At 40.9% G+C, this 23,684-nt stretch overlaps 1 protein-coding gene across 2 annotated transcripts in view; it reads right to left on the reverse strand.

Moving 5' to 3' along the window:
• LOC110485921 (integrin alpha-L) overlaps positions 1–14,661 on the reverse strand; it is a 35,142-nt gene extending 20,481 nt beyond the window's left edge. Inside the window, exons 1-10 of one of the 2 annotated variants that reach the window (XM_036940588.1) lie at positions 14,536–14,661; positions 10,841–10,955; positions 7,686–7,783; positions 7,401–7,468; positions 4,431–4,545; positions 4,092–4,222; positions 3,081–3,223; positions 2,797–2,950; positions 314–449; positions 15–91 (exon numbers count right to left, since the gene is read on the reverse strand). In XM_036940588.1, the coding sequence (XP_036796483.1) occupies positions 15–91; positions 314–449; positions 2,797–2,950; positions 3,081–3,223; positions 4,092–4,222; positions 4,431–4,545; positions 7,401–7,468; positions 7,686–7,783; positions 10,841–10,955; positions 14,536–14,584 (1,086 nt within the window). In that variant the 5' untranslated portion in view covers positions 14,585–14,661. Of the gene's footprint in view, positions 1–14; positions 92–313; positions 450–2,796; positions 2,951–3,080; positions 3,224–4,091; positions 4,223–4,430; positions 4,546–6,401; positions 6,535–7,400; positions 7,469–7,685; positions 7,784–10,840; positions 10,956–14,535 lie in introns of those variants that run through there. The other variant, XM_021557154.2, reaches the window with a different exon arrangement.
• Positions 14,662–23,684: the final 9,023 nt, after the last annotated feature.

The following is a 23,684-nucleotide window of genomic DNA, read 5'->3' on the forward strand; positions in this document are numbered from 1 at the left end:
ATTGTGTATCTCACCTTGTTAACGTAGACAGCACTGAACCCACTCTGAGACATTTCTTTAGTCAAGTTTCCAGCCAGAGCAGTCTTAGAACCTAGAACATACAAACACTGATATTAGTAGCGATACATTGATACTTCTACTGTGGACTGTTTTGAGTAAGGTGTTATCATCAGAAATACATACCAGTATATTTTAGGAAGTGACCAGTAGTGCCACCTTGTGTTTTTTTATGAATAACAACTTTCAGTTGACAGGGACTTTGCTGAAATATAAGTAAGTAGTACTAAGAGTTTATCTGAATCCAGAGTTGTACCTTCAATGTTGAAGATCTTTTTTTGAAAGTTGTCTAGGATTCCTTTTAGTCCGTTGTAGTCCTGGATGAGGAAAGTGTTGTTCTCTTTTGGCTCTGATGCCAGGGACTTGAGTTTTGTCAAATCGACGTTCTTGACCTACCAAGAAATATATCACTTGAGGGCAGGAATTATAGTGATGTCTAATTTCCTTTTCAATATGAATGATATTTAAACATCTACATCACAGTGGTCTAAGACACTGCATCTCAGTTCTAGAGGCGTCACTACAGACAACCTGGTTCAAATCCAGACTGTATCACAACCGGCCATGATTGGGTGTCCCATAGGGCGACGCACAATTGGGCCAGTGTCGTCCGAGTTTGGCCGGTGTAGGCCATCACTGTAAATAATAATTTTTCTTAACTGACTTGCCTAGTTAAATAAAGGTGAAATAAAAACTGGGACGTTGGACTGGACCCTTGAGACTTAAAAACTATATTAAAAACTATATTTGTATAGCGCTTCTTAATACAAGTCACAAAGTGCTTCACATCAGAAAATAAAATAAAAAGTAATAACAACGACAGGAGGAAGGAGAATGAAGAACCGTTTTCAACCTAGACTTTGAAATGGTCAACAATGGCCCGTCAGAGGATCTCAGGCTGCATCCAGGCTCATAGGGAGTTAAAATATATAATAAATGGAATGGTGCTTAACCAAGCCTTAAAAATGGAATCCTTAGTTCTCCTTCCACCAAAGGCAAGAATTGACAGGGGTCACAATAGGGCTGTTTCGGTGACCGTATTACTGCCACACAGGCACTCATGAGTCATGACCGCAGTCAAATTCTGTGTTACTGCTGAGTCACGGTAAATGTCCTCTTATGCAATCTGGACATGTGTTAGTGGCACCCAACTCGCTAATGATCATCGGGTGGCTCAGAGCTGTTACTCAGAGCTGTATTGTCCCTCTAACCACTCTGACATTAATGTAAATGCAATCAAAAATCACAAACACTTAGCCTACATTGTACAACGTTGGGTAGCACCACCAACACCTCATTGAGCGCAGCCCCCATTCAGTACAGATCGCACACTAGTGAGATACAACAGGTTGAAACTGAGCGGACAACATAGGCTTTGCAACAACATCGAGAACAACTAACACAATGAAATGGAAAGCGCTTTCCAAGGTGATGATTAATTCAAAACACCCATATGCATATTAGAGCTTATGCATAGGTCTATATATGAGCCCAAGCCCCCCCCCCCCCCCCCCCCCCCCCCCTAAAAAAAGTGAATAACGACTGTGCCGTTGTTATAATGCCTTTGGAAAGTATTCAGACCCCTTTACCTTCCACATTGATACATTACAGCCTTATTCTAAAATTTATTTTAAATTTTTTTTTCCCCTCATCAGCCTACACCCAATTCCCCATAATGACAAAGCAAAAAACAGGTTTTTAGAAATTGTAGATAAAATACAAATCTGATGTCACATTTAGATACGTATTCAGACCCTTTACTTTGTTGAATAACCTTTGGGAGCAATTACAGCCTTGAGTCTTCTTGGGTATGATGCTACAAGCTTGTCACACCTGTATTAGTCGAGTTTCTCCCCTTCTTCTCTGCAGATCTGCTCAAGCTCTGTCAGGTTGGATGGGGAGCGTCTCTGCACAGCTATTTTCAGGTCTATTTTCAAGTTCGGTCTCTGGCTGAGCCACTCAAGGACATTCAGAGACATGACCCGTACCAACTCCTGTGTTGCCTGGGCTGTGTGCTTAGGGTCATTGTCCTGTTGGAAGGTGAACCTTCACCACAGTCTGAGGTCCTGAGCGCTCTGGAACAGGTTTTCGTCAAGGATCTCTCTGTACTTTTCTCCGTTCATCTTTGCCTTGATCTCGACTAGATCTCGACTAGTCTCCCAGTCCCTGACGCTGAAAAACATCCCCACGGCATGATGCTGTCACCACCATGCTTCACCGTAGAGATGGTGCCAGGTTTCCTCCAGACGTGACACTTGGCATTCAGGCCAAATAGTTCAATCTTGCTTCATCAGACCAGAGAACCTTGTTTCTCTTTTGGCAAACTCCAGGGGGCTGTCATGTGCATTTTACGGATGACTGACATAAAACCCTGATTGGGTGAGTGATGCAGAGATGGTTGTCCTTCTGGAAGATTCTTCCATGTCCAATCAATTGAAACATTAAAAGCACTAACACTGGTATACACTGGTGATCAACTAGTCGAAACGGCCATATGCCAATATATTTGCACCTCGGTGAACTTCAAGTGAAACAATTTGAAAATGTACCTCAATCCAGGGATGGAAGGTGTTGCTGTACTCCTAATTATCCCACAACAATTTATGGTAAATCGAGAAGATAAAAATACTGCTTCTTTAGCATTAGCTAACTAGCACAAGAATGAACACTTGTAATGGAATTAAGTCATACAATTGTGTGGTGTTGTGTAGGGGGTATTATAGATATTATAGGACTTACCCCGATGACAAAGCGGATGATGTTTTTCTTATCACTTCTTTCGATAGAGTTGAACCTTTTATCAGTATCGCTGGGATTTCCATCTGTTATTATGACCAGTACTTTAGTTGCATCTGCGGTGGCGCCGGCAGCTTGGTTTTCAAAAATGTTTTTCCTGAAATAGATGTATTCAAACAACAGATCAAGCTATCTTTCTTACACCACAATCCCCTTTGATCAGATTCTGAGTATTCGGTCAGAACTTTGAAAGTAAAACTGATTAATAATTATCAACTGGGACCTACAAGACAAAGTCTATTGCCTTATGTGTGTTGGTTAGATTAGCCATGTGCTCTTCTTTCCAAAGTTTAGTCAATGCTCTCCCCTCTTGGTAGTCTCTGAAGTTGAAAACTGTCCTGGTGTTTGTTGAGAACTGAACCGCTGCGAACTGTCGTTTACAAAAGAGGAAGAGATGACTAATATTGATTTCATACCATACTTTCCATGCAGCAACATGGGTGTATAGCACATACACTCTTAGAATTAGTGGTGACTCGAGGAACCCTGAAGATCCTCAAGGAACCCCTAGAGTTCCTCAAGGAACCATTGCAAGTCAAGTGGTTCATATTTGCACCTTTGGTTAGTTGAGGGGGTTTTGGAGGAACTTTGAATGGTTCAATGTAGCATTGGGTTTGTGGAGGAACCCTGGATTAGAAGCGTGGCTTAGTAGGGGCCTGGCTTTAAGATACTGTATATATTTTGTAGGCCACCCATAAGAGTAAATGTCGCTCCTGTTGATCTGTTCTGCTGTATTGTCATCACATGTGAAGGTTAAACACAAATATTTTTGTAGTGTCAATGAGGCATACAGAGGTGTTCCTCAAGAGCCTTATGCTCTTCCAAAATGGGAATAGTTGCCACTTTATTACTAAATGTGAACAGAATTAATATTATACACATTTGTTTGAAATATATAATATGTATAAATATTCAAGGATTTAGTTTGCAGTGTGAAAATTAACATGATGAACAGGAATGACATTTACGCTAACGGGTGTCCAAAAAGTGCCTATCTGAAAGCCATGGCTTCAATATGATAGGCTGCCAGCACTTCAAACCATAACTAAGGTTATGGTTTGAAACTTTACACAGAGGGGTGCCTCAAGGAACCTGTTTGAACTGGAAAGGCTATTCTGTTGTGGCAACCCAAAAGGTTCTTCTAGGCACCTTTACTTCTAAGAGTGTAGATAAACAGATGTATGTTCAGCAACCTCACAAGCATGTTTTAAGTTATGAGCTTTAAAAGGGATGAATACCTTAATTGAGGAGTTTTTTAGGGTTGTCATGATATTGTTTATGAAACCTTTGTTCTTATCAAATTCTTCCTTTGTCATGCTTCCTGATCCGTCAAAGAGGAAAACGAGGTCCACTATTTTCTTAGTACATTCTGGAAGAGAAAGAGAATTACATGAATGTATGTGATGGATAACACTCACAACATTCTTCACATATTCAGGAATCCAGATCTTATCATTCACAATTCATATTTTGTGACCTAATGATAATGTAATTTAGCATGACATGAATAAACAGTCAATATATACCAAATCTTAGGTTATGTTATCTACAAATGTGTTCAAGTTTCACTCTTATACCTTGGAAGGCAGGTGTAAAGTTCGAGGTGATCTGGAGCTGGCTGTTGAACTGATAACAGATACTGTTCAGATAGGAGTTCCCATCACACTCGTGTGCCAGGCCAGGGCTGCAGGCCTGAATGAGGAGAATACGTCATTGTAAATTAGGGTGACCAGACGTCCCCGGAAGTGTCCCCGTTTCTAACAGTGCATTAAAAACAGACTGCGAAGTGAAATAATATTTGACGTGGCAAGAAAGACCCGACAGCAGAGCCTACCGGTTGACGTCTCAATTGCGTTGTGCTTGTTTTGTCCAGCAGAGCGGGCTGCTCGCTATAGCAGCTTCATTCACTCTTCTATTAACTACTTGCTCGCTTTAGTTTTAGAGAAAACTGCTGTGGAAAACTCGGCCAGAACCTAACAAGTGTCAAGTGAATCCACAACATCACCACAAACGTCTTTTCAAGCCAGGTAAGTTACAATCGTTTGAGATACTAGCTAGTGATTTTATAACGTCTCAATTTATTATATAGATAGATGATCTGCTCTATAAGGTTTTAAATTGGTTATGCTAGCTAACATTAGCCATGTCGACTAAGTTATCTAGCTAGGATCGCTAGCTACTGTCATTGTAGCAAGGTTAAAAAACGTTCACATGTAAACAATTTTGAAAATATGATTATTAAATGTGTGCAATTAATTCTGAGAATATTTATTTGTAGATTACAGTTAAAATGGTTTGGCATTATAATAAGTAGTGTGAAAATATATTTTGACCTTTTCATGGATAACATTAGCATAATGTTTTCTGTTAGAGTGGAGAGGAAGGAGAGGAGGAAGACTGGATAGGAAGAAGAGTGAAAGAGAGAGGAGGAAAGATAAAGATATGATTACAGAGCCTGCCAACTTATTATTCCAAACTGTTTTTGAGATAAAATACAAAAATGAGGCAAGCAATGGAAATCTGTTAATCAAAGTATTTTATCTAATAGTGTTTTGTAAACTAACTCACTCTTGTACATCGCCTTGGTCCGTACAATTGATCTTAATACTTCCAGATCACCTGTAATGTCAATACCATTGTAAAGCACAATTTCTCCCCTTTCCAACAAAATCAATAACATGAGCTCCACGCTGCCCGTTTCTGCATGATTCAAGAAGGTAATGAGCTCCGTCGGGTCTTTTTAAAAATGGCGGGTGGGGAAGCGAAACTAATGCGTGATAGTGAGAAGGAGAGATGTCCTGTGGGGAAACAGCTTTTTTTCACTCGATCTGTCCAATTTATCACCTCGAAAATGTAAATAAAACACTATAAAGAGTTTATATAATGTGTCATTACATACCTAATTTGAAGGTTTGTGTCGAATTTGAATCGGGTTTTTAGGGTGGTGCTAAAGTGATCTTCAGAAGTAAACAGTGGCTTTTGAGTCATGATCGCTTGCAGTGACATGCAGTTACCATGTCCATCAACACTTGAATAGAAACCTAGTTCACACCCCAGATTTCGAAGTCAACACAGTCGCTACAGTCCCATTAGTTTTCTTTGCAGCCTTGTTTGAATGTTGCGGTTGCGCACATTTGTACGGAATGGGGTGAGTTTACGTTACTATTTGTTATTAAAGATTAGAGAGGAAGGAGAAGAAGAAATGAAGGGAGTAAAACGAGTGAAGCGAGGAGAGTGTAGAAGAGTGAGGTGGAAAGGTAAAGAGAAGGAAAGGAAGAAAGAGAAGGAAGATGGGTGAAGAAAAGAGGAGGAGAAAGATTGGAGCAGAAGAAAAAGTTAAGAGAGTAAGAAGAGCAACCTCCCCTGCCAGGAGTTCACGGTGAAGCTGGCCAAAGAGAGCAATCCTGAAGAAGATACATTCTTCTGAGAAATATACAGATTAGGTTGGTATAAGTATATTATGTAGTTACCAATCACATCATCGTCTTATTTCTTTATTATGTTGTTAAGTATTTCACAAATACTATTGCCTGTTTTTTTCAATTTACCTCATGTTCTTGTCACGACTCGAAGGTGACTCCCCTTCCTGTTCGGGTGGCGCTCGGAGGTCGGTTGTAGTCACCGGCCTACTAGCTGCCACTGATCCCCCCCTTGTCTGTTTATTAGTTACACCTGCGTTTAGTTATGTATTAGTTAAGTTAATTGGTTGGGCTTTATTAGCCACCCGGCCCGCCTGCTGGGTGTGCGGGATTGTTTTATGTGTACGCCTGTAAGTCACGGTTTTGCGTGTAGGTGTGTTGTTCGGGACTGTTTCGTTCCCCTGTGTTTTGGGGCATTTGTTTGAGTGGCGTCGTTTTCACCTGTGTGGTGAATATAGAAGTATCGCTACTCTGAACTTTCTGTTTCCTGCGTCTGACTTCTTCCTCCACTACACCCCGGGCATTACAGTTCTCTTATGCTCTTCTTCTACCCAGGCTACCAGGACCACTGAATGGCTGTTCAGATTGGACAGTTCTGTTTAGTCTGTAGTGTTTCTGTAACAGTTGTTTTCTCTGTCACAATGTGCCTGTTAGACTAAATACACTAAACCCGGAAATGTTCCCCTTTTTTTTTATTTCATAGATAATAACGGATATTTTAATGATATATTGACCGCCGAACTGAAAATATCCCCGATTTTAATTTCAGAAACGTGGTCACCTTATCGTAAATGTGATAAAATAATGGATTGTCTGGTGGACCTCAGATGTCTTCAAAAGAGAGAGTTACTGTAATTTGCCATGATCATTTTTAGATTGCTGAGGTGTTGTTTTATAACTCAAGTGAAACAAGTCATTTAGGTTTACACAGGCAGCCCAATTCTGATCTTTGTTCCACTAATTGGTGGAGTTGATCTGATTGGTCAAAAGACCAATTCGTGAAGAAAAATTCAGAATCGGGCTGCCTATGTAAATGCTGCCAAACATATTACATATGTACGGTACACTCACATGGAGTATTTGAAAACAAGAATGTGATCAAATTAAATGTTTGGTGGTTTATCTTACAGTGAACGTTGGAGGAGAAGTAGATTGTGCAACCATAGACAGTCCAATGTACTTGATTGTGTCAGTTTCTGTTGAAAGGGAAAAGGCAGGCGTGCAGAATCAACTAGTGTTTCTCATTTTCAAGATCCTGTTGACATTTCAACAATATTTTAATACTCGATTAGCCATGGTTACCGTGAATAGGTGTTACATGTTCTTATAATTATTCATTTTGTTAAGATAACCACCATTCTCAATTGCAGTCCAGTAAGTACAGTATAGTGTATCATCAACATCCATCTCTACCTTCAGGAGTGTAACAGTCTGTACAGTTTGTTCGGTCTTGAGCACATCTACAGATTCCACCAGATCCATTCTTCTGATATGGCGCACTGACCATTACCCTGTGGGAGAGAAATAACAGTATAGATTGGTCGATTTAGATGAGCCTGTGTCACTACTTATATATATATATATATATATATATATATATATATATATATATATATATATATATATATATATATATATATATATACTCAATTTATTATGTACACCCATCTAGTGCTGGGTCAGACCCCCTTTACCTCCAGAACAGCCTGAATTGTTCAGGGCATGGATTCTACAAGGTGTCAGAAACGTTTGTTACTCAATTGGTACCATGGGACCTGACGTGTGCCAGGAAAACATTCCCCACACTAGTACACCACCTCCACCAACCTGTACCGGTTATACCAGGCATGACGGATCGATGGACTTATGCTGCTTACGCCAAATCCTGATTCTGCCATCAGCATGATCACCAGCACTGGACAATTGAAGAGTGCAAAAACATTGCCTGGTCCGATGAATCATGGTTCCTGTTGCTTCATGTGCCCACTGGAGCCGCTTCTACTTGTTTTTAGCTGATAGGAGTGAAACCTGGTGTGGTCGTCTGCTGCAGTAGCCCATCCGTGACAAGGATTGACGAGTTCTGAGATGCCGTTCTGTGCCATTATTTGTCTGTGGCCCGCCTGTTAGCTTGCACGATTCCTGCCATTCTCCTTTGACCTTCTGTGGGTGAAAAAGCAAGCTTTTATTCACCCACAGAACTGCCGCTGACTAGATGTTTTTGGTTTGTCGCACCCTTCTCAGTAAACCCTAGACCATGTGAAAAGCCCAGGGGGACAAACATTTCTGAGATACTGGATCCGACACGCCTGGCACTGACAATCATGCCACATGCTTAGGTCACTCGTTTAGTCCTAACATTCAATTGAACAGTGACTGAATGCTTCGATGTATGTCTGCCTGCTTTATATAGCAAGCCAAGGCCACGAGACTGACTGTCTATAGGAGCAATCCAGTTTCGTGAACAGGTTGGTGTACCTAATAAACAGGCCGCTGAGTGTATGACAAACTTTAGATTCAGAGTGGTTGCAAAACATTTGTGACAATGTAGTAAATTACTTTTGTATATCCGTTTTATTTTGGTTACTAAGGTTACAATAACAACTGCATGATGAAGGAGGAAAGCATAGGCAGGATGTTATCAGAGGTGTGATATGAAGAAGCACAGTTCAGAATTTCCATTCCATCAACATATGCATCACAAATACACCAATGCACATTAGGTAGTTTCACTGTGTAATAGTCATGGGCATTTGATGCAGCTCACATAATTTAAGAAACATAAGTAAATGTGCACTGAGGAATATAGATCTATACAGAGACATATATTTTCTAAATACAGTGCTATGGATATACAGTACCAGTCAAAAGTTTGGAAACACCTAGTCATTCAAGTGTTTTAAAAAAAAATTATTATAAAAAAAAAAAAAAGAATTCTACATTGTAGAATAATAGTGAATACATCAAAACTATGAAATAACACATTTGGAATCATGTAGAAAACAAAAAAGTGTTAAACAAATTAAAACATATTTTATATTTGAGATTCTTCAAAGTAGCCACCATTTGCCTTAATGGCAGCTTTGCACACTCTTGGCCTTCTCTCAACCAGCTTCATGAGGTAGTCACTTGGAATGCATTTCAATTAACAGGTGTGCCTTGTTAAAAGTTAATTTGTGGAATTTCTTTCCTTAATGTGTTTACGCCAATCATTTATATTGTGACATGATATAGGTGGTATACAGCAGATGGCCCTATTTGGTAAAAGACCATGTCCATATTATGTCAAGAACAGCTCAAATAAGCAAAGAGAATTGACAGTCCATAATTTCTTTAAGACAAGAAGGTCAGTCAATCCGGAACATTTCAAGAACTTTGAAAGTTTCTTCAAGTGCAGCCGCAAAACCCATCAAGCGCTATGATGAAACTGTCTCTCATGAGGACCACCACACTAAAGGAAGACCCCGAGTTCCCTCTGGAATCTGAGGATAAGTTCATTAGAGTTAACTGCACCTCAGATTGCAGCACAAATACATACTTCACAGAGGTCAAGTAACAGACACATCTCAGCATCAACTGTTCAGAGGAGACTGCGTGACTCAGGCTTTCATTGCCAAAAAGAAACCACTTCTAAAGGACACCAATAAGAAAAAGAGACTTGCTTGGGCCAAGAAAGGCGAGCAATGGACATTAGACTGGTGGAAATCTGTCCTTTGGTCTGATGAGTCCAAATATTATATTTTTGGTTCCAACCGCCGTGTCTTTGTGAGACACAAAGTAGGTGAAGGGATGATCTCCGCATGTGTGGTTCCCACAGGAAGCATGCTGGAGGAGGTGTGATGGTGTAGGGGGTGATTTGCTGGTGACACTGTCTATGATTTTTTTAGAATTCAAGACACACTTAACTAGCATGGCTACCACAGTATTCTGCAGCGATACGGCATCCCATTTGGTTTGCGCTTAGTGGGACTATCATTTGTTTTCCAACAGCATCATGACCCCAAACACACCTCCAGGATGTGTAAGGGCTATTTGACCAAGAAGGAGAGTGATGGAGTGCTGCATCAGATGACCTGGCCTCCACAATCCCCCGACCTCAACCCAACTGAGATGGTTTGGGATGAGTTGGACCGCAGAGTGAAGGAAAATCAGCAAACAATTGCTGAGCCTATGTGGGAACTCCAAGACTGTTGGAAAACCATTCCACATTAAGCTGGTTGAGAGAATGCCAAGTGTACAAAGCAGTCATCAAGGCAAAGGGTGGAATCTAAAATCTATAATATATTTGGATTTGTTTCACATTTTTCTGGTTACTAAATGATTCCATGTGTGTTATTTCATAGTTTTGATGCCTTCACTATTATTCTACAATTTAGAAAATAGTAAAAATAAAGAAAACCCCTTGAATGAGTAGGTGTGTCCAAACTTTTGACTGGTACTGTATATAGTGCATGTTTGCAGACATGTTTCTGGTCATTTTTATTTCCTCAAGTGTGTAATACTGTTTTGAAGATGACGTTTGTAACATAATGCTTGACATGTTTCATTAATATGATAACAGTAACACTTGCCCTTTCTCCTTGCCAGATATGAATTGCAGGACTTTGTATCCAAAGAAATCCTGTTCCTCCCCTTTGTAGAGTTTTGGGTTTGCTTCATCGATGTTGAAAGCCATTGAAGAGACAGCTGGCAAAGAAGGTTAGAGAAGCACAATCAGATGATTAGCTAGGTGTCCATCCAATTGGCGACAGATTTCCATTAGAATATTCTAAAATGTCCATAAAAACAACATGCACTCTTTCTCACCAGAGATCGAGTTGACGTGTTGAGGATTGAAGTGCGCTCGTAATGAGGTAGTGCACATGGAAAAGCTAGATTATTTTTATTTGTCAAATGGCAGCCAAGCATTGATGATCGTGTCACCAGAATAAGACCCTCGATATTTATTGGAAATTATCATCAAGCTCATCATTTTGCACTTTCACCACCCTGTGAAGTCCCCCTTATCCCCTCGAATATATATATATTTTTTACATTCTCAAAATAAGTGACCAAACTATATTGCTATTCCTGGGACTCGCATTGAGCTAGCCAACTCATACAAGAGCTATTAGGAATAGAGAGAGGAGAGGGGAAGAGAGGCCAGTGGAGATGATGCCAGCGGATATGTGTGAATTGTGCAGGACAGGAACAATGAAGATTGAGATGTGTAAATTAGAAATGAGGGTAATTCATATATTAATCTATAATTCGTATTTCTATGCTGCCATGCTACCTGACCTGTGCTATGCAAGACAGAGGCAAATAATATCCACCAGAGACAGATTTAAATATCATCATATAGGCCTTCATAATAAAGGCCTACTATCACATATTTAATTGAATTGAATCTATTTTGGGAAACAGACATGTACAACAAAATGTACAATGTGAACCCAGACGATATCACTTGAAAGCATTCATTAAAATGTTTTTTTCCAAAGTGGTCCTCGATGGTGAAAACCCTAACACATATAAGGATTAAAAGGCAAGACAAAATTACAAACGACCATAAAAACATTCATTTATATTGACAACCTAAAAAGTGGCACTATTCACTGCACTTTTCCCTAACCGTAAAAATGAACCATATTCATTTGACATTAAAAACAATCTATTCATTGCACATTACCTATCATTCAAATAAATGCACCTTACCAGCAGTAGGGGGGGGGGCACAAGGAACAGTGGAGTGGTTTCTCTTACTTCGACAACCTTGTCCAAATAAAAACCTTTGCCTGCTTTTTAAAGCTATTTCTGCTTTTTCTTTGCTTGATCTCCAAAGGGAAGCTATTCCATAGACAAATGCCTGTATAGAAACACGTACTCTTCGCAGTACTGTTTACTCTTGGGATTCTACAATTACTCTGGTATTGTAACTGTTTTGGTTATAGACCATATCAATGTGGTTTTTCATATAACCTGGGGCACAATCCTTTAAGATGTCAAACATATGATTAAGTTTAAGTTTGTCTGCTCTGGACTCCAAAGGCAACAAGCCCACCTCCCGAAACTCCTGTACCCCTATGTGGGTCCTAGCGGGGACATTCAGCATATACCTGATAACATTATTTTGCATGACCTGCATTCTCTTTTTCAGCTTTTTTGATAGCCCACTATACCAAGCAGAGCAGGCATAATCAAAATGACACAATCAAGATTGAGACAAGCAGTTTCTTAACTTTGATGTTAAAATATCTAGTGTTACGATATGAACATTTTAGAAATAATTTTGGCAGCAATCAAGTCTCCAGAAAGGGATTGATCTAGGGACACAGCAATATAAGTTAAACTATGCAGGCATGGATCTAAAACAAGTGTATCTTTATCTTGTCAGCCCTAAGCAATCTGTAATAAGAGACCGAAACCACCGCTACATCCTTTAGACAAATGCATTCATCAGGAGAATATCTTGGTCCACAGTGTCAAACACTTTCTGTAAGACTAACATGACCATACCTGTATAGTTCCCCTTCTCACTTTCCTGCTTTAATGTGGTCAAAAAGGTGGATAAGGCAAGTATCAGTGGAATGAGCTGTCGTAAAGCCAGATTGGAGTTCATAAAGAAGTTCTCGAGAAGGTATCCCTCAAGTTGATTAAAAACTCATCTCAACAACTTTGGATAGGGTGCTGAGGATCGACACAGGCCTGTAGTTTCCTCCATTTGTTTTACTGCTCTTCTTGTGGAGTGGAACCACCCGGGCTGTTTTGAGATCATTGGGAAATGTACCACTACTAATAGAAAGGTTTACAATATGCGTTATCATTTTAGCTGTGATACAAGCACAATCCTTTATGAATCTTGGCAGGAAGGTTTTCTGCTCATCAAGCATAGTAGATTGGAAACTTTGTCGTCTGTTCCCATGCACAGCTCAAACAAATCATTTGTGATCCTTTTGCTCTGGTAAAAGTTGTTAATGAAAGACTGGCCATAGTGTCCAGAGCAGCTCGGGCACTTCTTAACTAGCGATTTAAGCTATAGCGGTACATCAAATTGTTAAAATCATTTGCAACCTTTGCCTGGTCATTGCATAAAACATCACCAATACCTGGTTCAAGTAGCGTTTTGGATTTCTTACGGGTACAGTAGGTTACCATATGATCACTAAAACCAATATTTAAGACTCCTGCCTTGGTCTGATACAATAATCGAATCCAAAGTTGATTTACTGTCAATACACAATGAATTGTAGAATAAATCATAAAGGTCAAACAAAGCTTCTGCCTAAAGCCATAATCCGCGGTTTAGAGAAGGTTTTTTCGGTTCAGACATGTCATCCCTTGCATCAATACATGTGCTTCTAATGCTAGGCATAGCTCTCTCTCTCCCCCTTCAAACTTTCCTTGTCAATTCATTTGGTAGGCTACATTGTTTTAGCATAATCCAAGGCCTAGGCTTTTAATAGCCAACGTTTTTAGGAAAGGAGAAATGTGATTTGCTGTTGTGTGTTTGAAATGACCTGGTGGCTTTAAATGGTGGGTCTTTTTGACGGATATGTGTGTGAGTTTGCTTATTCTCTCTATGTCCATTCAGAAAGTTTCCTAAAGTAAATTAATTTGTTTCTGTTGTTGAGCATTGTGATGAGACTGTAGTTATCCATTTGGCCGAGCGCTTGGCCTCTGGCTATGGTCCTGATATTGCCACTCCTACAGCGGAGACGCACAAAACAGCCAAGTGCTGGGCTGCACATCGTCTGGATAACCTGGGCTTCTCCCAAATCGTTACAACATGTACACTACATGTGGCGCCGCTGTGTTCTGAATTACATTTAGGCTAACAGTTGGTGAAAGATGTTTTTACCCTGGGTCCCATAATTGATTAGTCCAGCCCAAATAAATGGCTCTGGTCAGTGTGTGTTGGAACCTTCATTGTTGATGCTTTGCTTATTGGTTATGTGGTGCATTGCCACAGAACCATGTCGGTGGGATTTTCATTGCTTATATTATATATATATATAACTAGGAATATAGCATCAAACAGTGCCATCCGTTGAAGAAAAGAATGACCCACAGCTGATCCTTTTCTGGCAACCAGCGCTGGTGTTAACAGGGTTCAGTCTGTAATATGCGCTCCTTGATGAGAAGGTGCACAAACGTATTTTGAGAAATCAGAATTTCAATTTTAAGTCATTTACTTGTTTTTATGAGTTCCGCTGATGTTTTCTCCAACCCCTTTAATGTGTAATTGAATATTAAGCAGAGTGAAATCCTGATAGTCAGCACTTACCCATGGCTGCCATGCAGGTGAGCAGGCAGAGGGGTCCTTGCCTGGACATCTTCTCTTCTCTTTCACTTTGTTCACTAGCATGCAGTGAGGAAAATCTTGCAACACTCAACCTTTTGCAAATGAAACTTACTCGTCTTCCTGCATTTTGTTTCCTGTGTGCCTCTTCTTAAATGAGGCGTCTCCACCCCCATAATGTAGCTGTGGTAGTTCACTATCATTTGGGTAAGAATGTGGATGTACAGAAAGTATTCACACCCCTTGACTTTTTCCACATTTAGTTGACTTTAAAATGTATTAAATATTGAATAAATAATGTATTAAATAAAAAAACGTTTTACTGGCGTACACACAATACCCCATAATGAGTATGGTTACATGCACACAATAATTTGATTATTGTGGATATTCAGATTAAGATAACAGTTTGATTAAAACATGTCCATGCTTTGCAAGAAGAACAATTTCCTTAATAATCCTGTTTAAATGGACGCATCTGAAATTAGGCTACTTTATGGCACTCTGATAAATGCAGAAAATCACCAATCCAAATAAACGCCCTTCTGCTGTTTTTGGGAAGCATATTTGATTATGAGTTCGAACATATAAAGTTTGTGAAAATGTATTAAAAATTAAAAGCTGAAATGTCTTGAGTCAATAAGTTTTCGACCCCTTTGTTGCGGCAAGTCTACATTAAGTTCAGGAGTAAAAATGTGCTTCACAAGTCACAGAATAAATTGCATGGAATAATAGTGTTGATCGTGATTTTTGAATGAATCTCTCATCTCTGTTCCCCACACATACAATTATCTGTAAGGTATCTCAGTCGAACAGTGCATTTCAAACACAGATTCAACCACCAGGGAGGTTTTACAATGCCTCACAAAGAAGGCCAGTAGATGTGTAAACATGAAATGAAAAGCAGATACTAAATAACCCTTTGAGCATGGTGAAGTTATTAATTACACTTTGGATGGTGTATCAATGCACCCAGTCTCTACAAAGATTCAAGCGTCATTCCTAACTCAGTTGCCGGAGGAGAAAGAAATCGCCCAGGGATTTCAGCACGAGTTTAAAACAGTGTTTAATGGCTGTGATTCCAAAACATGCATCCTGTTAGCAACACGGCACTAAAGTAATACTGCAAAAGATGTGGCAAATCAATGAACTTTTTGTCCTGAATACAAAGTGTTATGTTTGGGGCAAATCCAATACAACACATTACTGAGTACCATTCTCCATATTTTCAAGCATAGTGATGGCTGCATCATGTTATGGGTATGTTTCTAATCATTAAGGTCTGGGGAGTTTTTCAGGATAAAATTTTTACAAATTAGAGCAAGTACAGGCAAATTCCTAGAGGAAAATGTGGTTCAGTCTGCATTCCACCAAACACTGGGAGATGAATTCACCTTTCAGCAGGACAATAACCTAAAACACAAGGCCAAATCTACACTAGAGTTGCTTACCAAGAAGACAGTGAATGTTCCTGAGTGGCTGAGCTACAGTTTTGACTTAAATATCCGATAATGGATGTCTAGCAATGACCAATAACCAATTTGACAGAGCATTTAAGAATTTAGAAAAGAATAATGGAAAAATGTTGCACAATCCAGGTGTGGAAATCTGTTTAGAAACGTATCCAGAAAGACTCACATGCAGCTGTAATCACTGCCAAAAGTGATTCTAACATGTATTGACTCAGGATGGATTACTGAGATAAGATATATTAGTTATTCATTTTTCAGTAAGGTTTTACAAGTGTTCAAATTTCCCTTCCACTTTGACATCACAGCGTATTTGTTGTAGATCGTTGACAACTAATGACAATTCAATCCATTTGAATCCCACTTTGTAACAACAAAATTGAAGGCCTGTTGACATTTTCTGAAGGCGCTGTACATGTTTTTTGCTCATTCCTCTTTTGCATGATTGGTATTGGTAAATTCCCCCATCTCCTTCTTTTATACTTCCCCAGTGAGAATACCTAAGTATCAAATGTGAGAAACCTGAGAAGAAAAGCAGCACAGACTACATACTACACCAATCTATAACGATGTCTTATTTGAGTCAGAACAGGTGTCTGGAAGTGATGTTTTGAATGAGGCCAACAACAAACATATGAGAATGATTAGAGACACAGGAGAGGAGTGCTTCTGTGGTTTATAATTAATCCACAAGTTGCTCTTTGATCATGGGATAAAATACTATAGAACAAAAATACTTTTTTGCTGGATAGTAAACAATGCCGGGAAAGCGTTTGTCCAAACAAACTTCCCGAAGAAGGCCCTCATGTAGTGGAAAATGTTTAAAGCCTTGTGGCTTATGCATGGCAAGAACAAAAAAACACTGATGTGTTGCAGCTACGACAGCCTTCAACAGGGTGACCCTGAACTTATTTGGCTATTCAGTTGAGTTTCATTTTATTTCACATATGAATATATCAAATTTGGTCCCAATTGGCACATTGCACACCTATACATTTTCTCTAATAAGATAAGTAGAGAGTATGATAGCTCAGCACACAAGTAGTCTGTGAGAGGAAGGGTTTAGGTACCATTTTAAGCACAATGCTCTTTGGCTATGTAGAGACATCCGTTTGACACTGACACGCACAGTGTGAACTGTTGCTGAGTTTCAATACCCTCGTGTTTGCTGTTTGTGCAGTTTTGCATTTTGCAATTGTATTTGATGTGTGTGTCTCTTTGTAATGAACAGGCCTCATTTGCGAAAGGGACCTCGGCCTCAATAAGACTCCCTGTCCAAATAAGGTTAAATATAAAATATAAGAAATGATACAATACATTTGTAGGTAAGTGTTCGGAAACCCCTTGTGTGTTTGGTCTGTCGGGGCTCAGCTTATCGCAGTGTGTTGCAAAGTTCAGAGGATGTCCTCTGTGGATTGCACCATTTCCCTTCTGTTTGAACTGTCTACAGACCAGCTACACACCATGAAACCCCCATCCTACCCAACATTTGATCTTTGAACTTTACGCAGAACTTTCTCTTTACCCGTTGCAATTTGTGGCAAGTTTCATCATAATAACAGCACCAAAAAAAAATTGTGTTCTGTTCCCCGTGGGGCTTTACTGCAGACATGGTCACATTTCCATTGGAGTCATTTAGAAGACTCTCTTATCCAGAGCGACTTACAGTAGTGAGTGCATACATTTTCATGCTGTTTTCATACTGGTTCCCCCGTGGGAATCGAGTCACCCGTGGGAATACCAAGTGTTATGACTGGGTGGGTTTCTTATTTCTGTATCAGTATTTCTGTATCCACCTAATGTTGCAGAAAAGAGGAATTGCAGAATTCTGACAAGTGGAGAACTTCTGTGTGTTGTAAGTATGACAAAAGGGTCACACAGACAAGTGCTACCCCTGGGTGCCACAAGACCATAGTAGCCTGTGGAGTTAAAGGCTAATTATCTGTGCGACTTTAAGCTAGCGTAATAACATGAAGCAACTCATTTTCAATGCCAATAAGAATTGAATTTACATTGAGAGTCATTTTGTGCAAATCAATGAATATCAGTATTTCATTGTTTGTGATGATTAACTTTACACCGCCACCAGGAACCACCCTTTCCCATGTTTGAAGGATAACTTTTTTTGTTGCGCATACATCCACCCCAACTTATTGCGATACAGAAATACAACTATGTTGACAGACACTAGTTTGCCAATGAGACAAGATACTGAGGACACACGTAAATATTTACAAACAAATAGACAGCATATCAACCCATCTAAGGAGATTTACATCCAATTTACAGGAATATATCAAATGACAAATGGGAGGAGTGAATGTTTTGGGGTAATGTATATCAATATCTACACTTACTAAACCACCTTATCTACACCTGTACCAAGAGGCCAACAAATGACAGATGAGTGAGAAAATAAATACACATCAACATATTTACATTTAAGTCTAGAAGAAATAATCATATAGCCTACTGCTAAATATGTGATGCTCTGCCCCACCTGCCCTAAATGACTGGTCACCACGGTGTACAATGCATCTCATTCATCAGTTGTGATACAATTTAAGGATCCTTTTATTGGGATTTTCTTAGAAAATAAATCCACAATTGTTATGTAAAGATTTTAGTGCATACAAACTTAATGTGTGAACTAGGTCATTGTTGCCTAAATATGACATTGGTACACTGTTGGGATTTTGTAAATACTGCACAAAAATAAAATACTAAAATGTGTTATTAAATTGCGTGCTTGCCTGTTTTCCATGTTATTTTGGTAGTAATACCTGTTTGATTCGATGCATGTAACAAATAAAATGCTATTTGATGATATGATTTGATAATAAAATCAACTATATGCACTGAGCTTGTCTGACGCTTTAAGCGCACTGTTCTATTAAATAATTGAGACACACCGTCGACTCAAGAGGAAGCCAGAGCGCAAGATAACCAGAAAAAAACTGTTCCCGACTCTCCTCCTGCTGCTCCTGCTGGCCTTTGCAGATTCTGCCTTCACACTCCTGAAGTTGCCACTAATAGGCTACGCAAGGGGTCTCGATGCAAGACAGGGTTTTTCTAGTTAACACATCATATTTTACAAAAATATTTCTTATTTTGCAAACCCAACAGTGGTAAAATATGTTTTTGTGAATATGACATTTGTGACTACAGAGATGACATTTGTGACCAACATTTGACATATTTATGATTATATTTGTGAGTTGTTCCACGTATTCATGAGTTGCGTTTTACAGATCAGTTTGTGCAGATCTAAGATACAGATACCATATTAGCACATCCTCTGTTCTCATGGAAATAAGATACAAATTCATATATCACAATTACTTTTAGAGATGTATCCTTTTGGTATCCTATCTTCCTTTCCTTCCATTCCTCCCCTTTGCTTTCCTAGCTCCCTTTCCTCCTATCCTTTCCTAACTCCCTTTAATTTCCTCCTATACTAGCTTCTTTTCCTCCAGTCCTTGTTCACTAGATTCCTTTCCTCTCCTCCTTTACTTGCTCCATTTCCTTCCCTGGCTTCCTCTCCTCCTTTCCTAGCTTCCTTTCCTTGATCTTTCCTATCTTCCATTCCTTCTATCCTGGCTTCCATTCCATGATCCCTTTCCTTCCTTTCCTCACCTCCGTTGCTTCAATCACCGGCACTTGTTCGAAGCGGGCTTCTATTTGAAATTTCCTTAATGCACACATTTTTTGCTCAGTAAAATGTTGAAAAGACTACCACAATGTTTATTGTGACCATTATATGCATTATAATAACAAATCCATCACAGATCAGACATGCAAGACTAGGCTGCCGATTATACACCCCAGTTTTGCACTTTTGGGGGGGAGGGGATTTTACCCCTTTTTCTCCCCATAGGCCTCATGCCTAGTAGCGCCGGTCGTGTGGGAGCTGGACGCGGACATTGAGAAGGCGTTACATACAGAGCCCGCTCCCCTCCAGTGTCCCGTCGGGCGTCTGTACGTTCAGTCTGCTGTCCGTGACCAGTTGATCTATTGGGCCCACACGTCCCCCTCCTCTGGTCATTCGGGGATCAGCCGGGCGGTGAGCTATCTGAGTGGGAAGTACTGGTGGCCTACCTTGGCAAAGAACGTGAGGGTTTAGGTTTACTCCTGCTCGGTGTGCGCCCAGTGTAAGGCTCCTAGACACCTGCCTAGAGGTAAGCTACATCCCTTACCCATTCCACAACGGCCTTTGTCACACCTGTCAGTAGATTTTCTGACTGATCTTCCTCCCTCACAGGGAAACACCACGATCCTGATCGTTGTGGATTGTTTCTCTAAGTCCTGTCGTCTCCTCTCTCTGCCCGGTCTCCCTACGGCCCTACAGACTGCGGAGGCCTTGTTTACACACGTCTCACACTACGGGGTGCCTGAGGATATAGTGTCTGATCGAGATCCCCAGGTCACTTCGAGAGTCAGGAGGGCGTTCATGGAACGTCTGGGTGTCTCGATCAGCCTCACCTCAGGTTTTCACCCGAGAGTAATGGGCAGGTGGAGAGAGTTAACCAGGATGTGGGCCGGTTTCTGCGGTCTTATTGTCAGGACCGGCCGGGGGAGTGGGCGGCGTTCATGCCCTGGGCCGAGATGGCGCAGAACTCGCTCTGCCACTCATCCACTAACCTCTCCCCCTTTCAGTGCGTATTGGGGTACCAGCCGGTTCTGGCACCGTGGCATCAGAGACAGACCGAGGCTCCTGCGGTGGACGACTGGTTCAGGCGCGAGGAGGAGACATGGGAAGCCGCCCATGTTCACCTCCAGCAGGCCAGGCTGCGGACCGTCACCACAGTGAGGCCCCGGTGTTCGCACCGGGTCTGGCTCTCGACCCGAAACCTGCCCCTCCGCTTGCCCTGCCGGAAGCTGGGCTTGCGGTTTGTGGGGCCATTCAAAGTCCTGAGGAGAGTGAACGAGGTGTGTTACAGGTTACAGCATCCCCCCGATTAGCGCATTAACCCTTCGTTCCATGTGTCTCTCCTCAGGCCGTTGGTAGTTGGTCCACTCCAGGAGTCTGAGGTGCAGGAGGTTCCTCCGCCCCCTCTGGACATCGAGAGGTTTCCGGCGCACTCCGTCCGTTCCATCCTGGATTTGAGGCATCGGGCGAGGGGCCTTCAGTACCTCGTGGAGTGGGAGGGGTACGGTCCGGAGGAGAGGTGCTGGGTTCAGGTGGCGGACGTGTTGGACTCTGAAATGCTGCGGGAGTTCCACCGTCTCCGGCCGGATCACCCGGCGCCTCGCCGTCCAGGTCGTCCCGAGGCGGGGGGTGACAGTCAAGGGGGGGTACTGTCACCGGCCTTCTAGCAATCGCTGCTCCATTTTTCATTGTTCCATTTGTTTTGTCTTGTTCCCCGCACACCTTGTTTACATTCCCTAATCACACTGCATATATATGTTCTTCTGTTCCCCCCATGTCTCTGTGTGGAATGTTTTGTTACGTGTTCAGTGTTATGCGCCAGACTGATTTTTCCCGGGTATCGTGTTTTGACCCGTTGTTTGTTTATTGGCATACATCTGCATTATTGTGAGTGTTTTCGTGCTTATTCAATTTTGCCATTGGCTGGAGGTTTTTGATGCAGTTGCATCCGTCTTTTGTGCTTCTGCCAAATAAAGTGTGCCTGATCACAACTCTCTGCTCTCCTGCACCTGACTTCTTACCAGTAGAGCACAACCTTGACAATTTTTTATTAATTTCTACATTGAATGGGATCCTATGGGCAAATGGAATAACAGGATATGCCTATAAAGTATCTATATCTGGGATATGGACCACAAACTGTCGTGGGATATCAAACAACAGTATAGGTAAGTGCTAAAACAGGTACACGTCAAAATGGGGGATATCCTCATTTAAATGTCCAGGTTACACCATCTGGTGTTGACATAAAAAGACTGCCCCCCAATTTTTAACCTTTACTGTGGCAGTCTATCCAAGCGCACGAGAGAAAACCCGTCCAAAGTTACTGATTTCAACAGGTGTATCCTCTCCAACCAAGTTTCTGTGAAACAAAACCAGCTCCCATCACGAAAGTCCCATTGGTTCACGGACAGCTCACCTCCCTCGTTGGGCAGTGAGCGCACGTTCCCCATGGACGGAAGGTAAGGCTTGCAATGTCTCTGTCTGTTCCGCACTCTCACACCTCTTCTGCAACGCTGTCTCCTCAGCTTTATCTACGGTGGTAAATCCAGTCGAGAAACGGCATTACACCAGTGGATATATGTAATGGAGAATTGATAGAAACTAACAACCAAAGGGCAAACAATTCACAGAAGGAAGTTACGAAACAGTGAATGTGCACGAATTGGTGCATTCTGAATAGAGAGACGTGCCTTGTGCGTCTAAGTCACATTCCCCCAAACTCAACAAGACACATTATCTTCACACAAACTGTAGGCCGAAGGAATACTCTCACATACACTGTCAGGTCCAAAGCAGTAGCCATTTCTGGAAAAACAATGTAATTTTGAAATGATTGAAATGTAACTTATTTTCTCAGTTTTATCAAATTGTTTGGCGTGCCCCTGGCAAATACCCTTGCGTGCCTTATGTTGCAGATCACCTGATGGACTGTGTGTTAGGCTGAGCACAGGGGAACCAAAGAGAAGACTCAGAAAAGGAAACGGGGATGATTGAACCAAGATATTTACTGTAACACAGGGCTCGGATGGGTTGCAGAAAACCAGATGTGGAGGCTGAGGTTGGAGAGAGCTGGGTTGGGACAGGGTAAACAGGTCCGGAGCAGAATCCAAGGGAGTGGTAGTGTGCGAATCAGACTGGTGTCTCATGTGCCATGACATTTTTAAAATTATATTGCGACTTCTTGACTAAAAAAAGCTGTCGACCAACAACCTATCAACCAAATAATCGATCAGTCGACTAAATGGGGTCTGGATTTTACGTTACATGAGGCATACAGCTCACAAAAATGTTTAAATGTTTTTTGATAGAATTAATCAACACTAATCATGTTCATTGAATTTGACTAAAGCAGAAAGTAACATACTAAAACACTTAGCCAGTAAACTAGTAACAACTTACCCTTTCTCTCGTCCTCCACTCCTGCAGACTACATTTCCTGTTATTCGATGAGTGAACAATGGAGTGTTATTACAGTCAACTGGCCCATATTCCCATGAGGAAAATGTTATACACAAACAGCATGTATTGGTTTTCCCTCCTTATAGTAAGGTATATAATGTTGAGCCGTTTCAGGATTTGGCTGTGATTAGTGTTAAACGTTTGTTCATAGTTTTTGTTTCTTTTGCATGTTGCATGTTTTTTTAATGATCTGATCATTCATTTTTCTCAACTTAGTATTTACAGTAACTCAAAAAGTATATTGGTGTGCAATTAACAAATACACCAGATCTTGAATATATAGTACTTCCCCTGTATACTCTACCCACTTAAAGTTGAAATGAAACAAGTAACATGTACAACTGAAAGTAAAGGTTTTCATGCCTTCAGAAAGTATTCACACCCCTTCACTTTTTCCACGTGTTACAACCTGACTTTAAATGTGATTATATTGAGATTATGTGTCACTGATCTCCACACACCATAATGTCAGTGAAAGTTTGTTTGTAGATGTATGTCTTTAGGCAATAACCATTCAACCCCTTTGTTTTGGCAAGCCTAAATGATTTAAGGAG

The sequence above is a fragment of the Oncorhynchus mykiss genome, chromosome 13, assembly GCF_013265735.2.
Source record: "Oncorhynchus mykiss isolate Arlee chromosome 13, USDA_OmykA_1.1, whole genome shotgun sequence".
Classification (NCBI taxonomy): domain Eukaryota; kingdom Metazoa; phylum Chordata; class Actinopteri; order Salmoniformes; family Salmonidae; genus Oncorhynchus; species Oncorhynchus mykiss.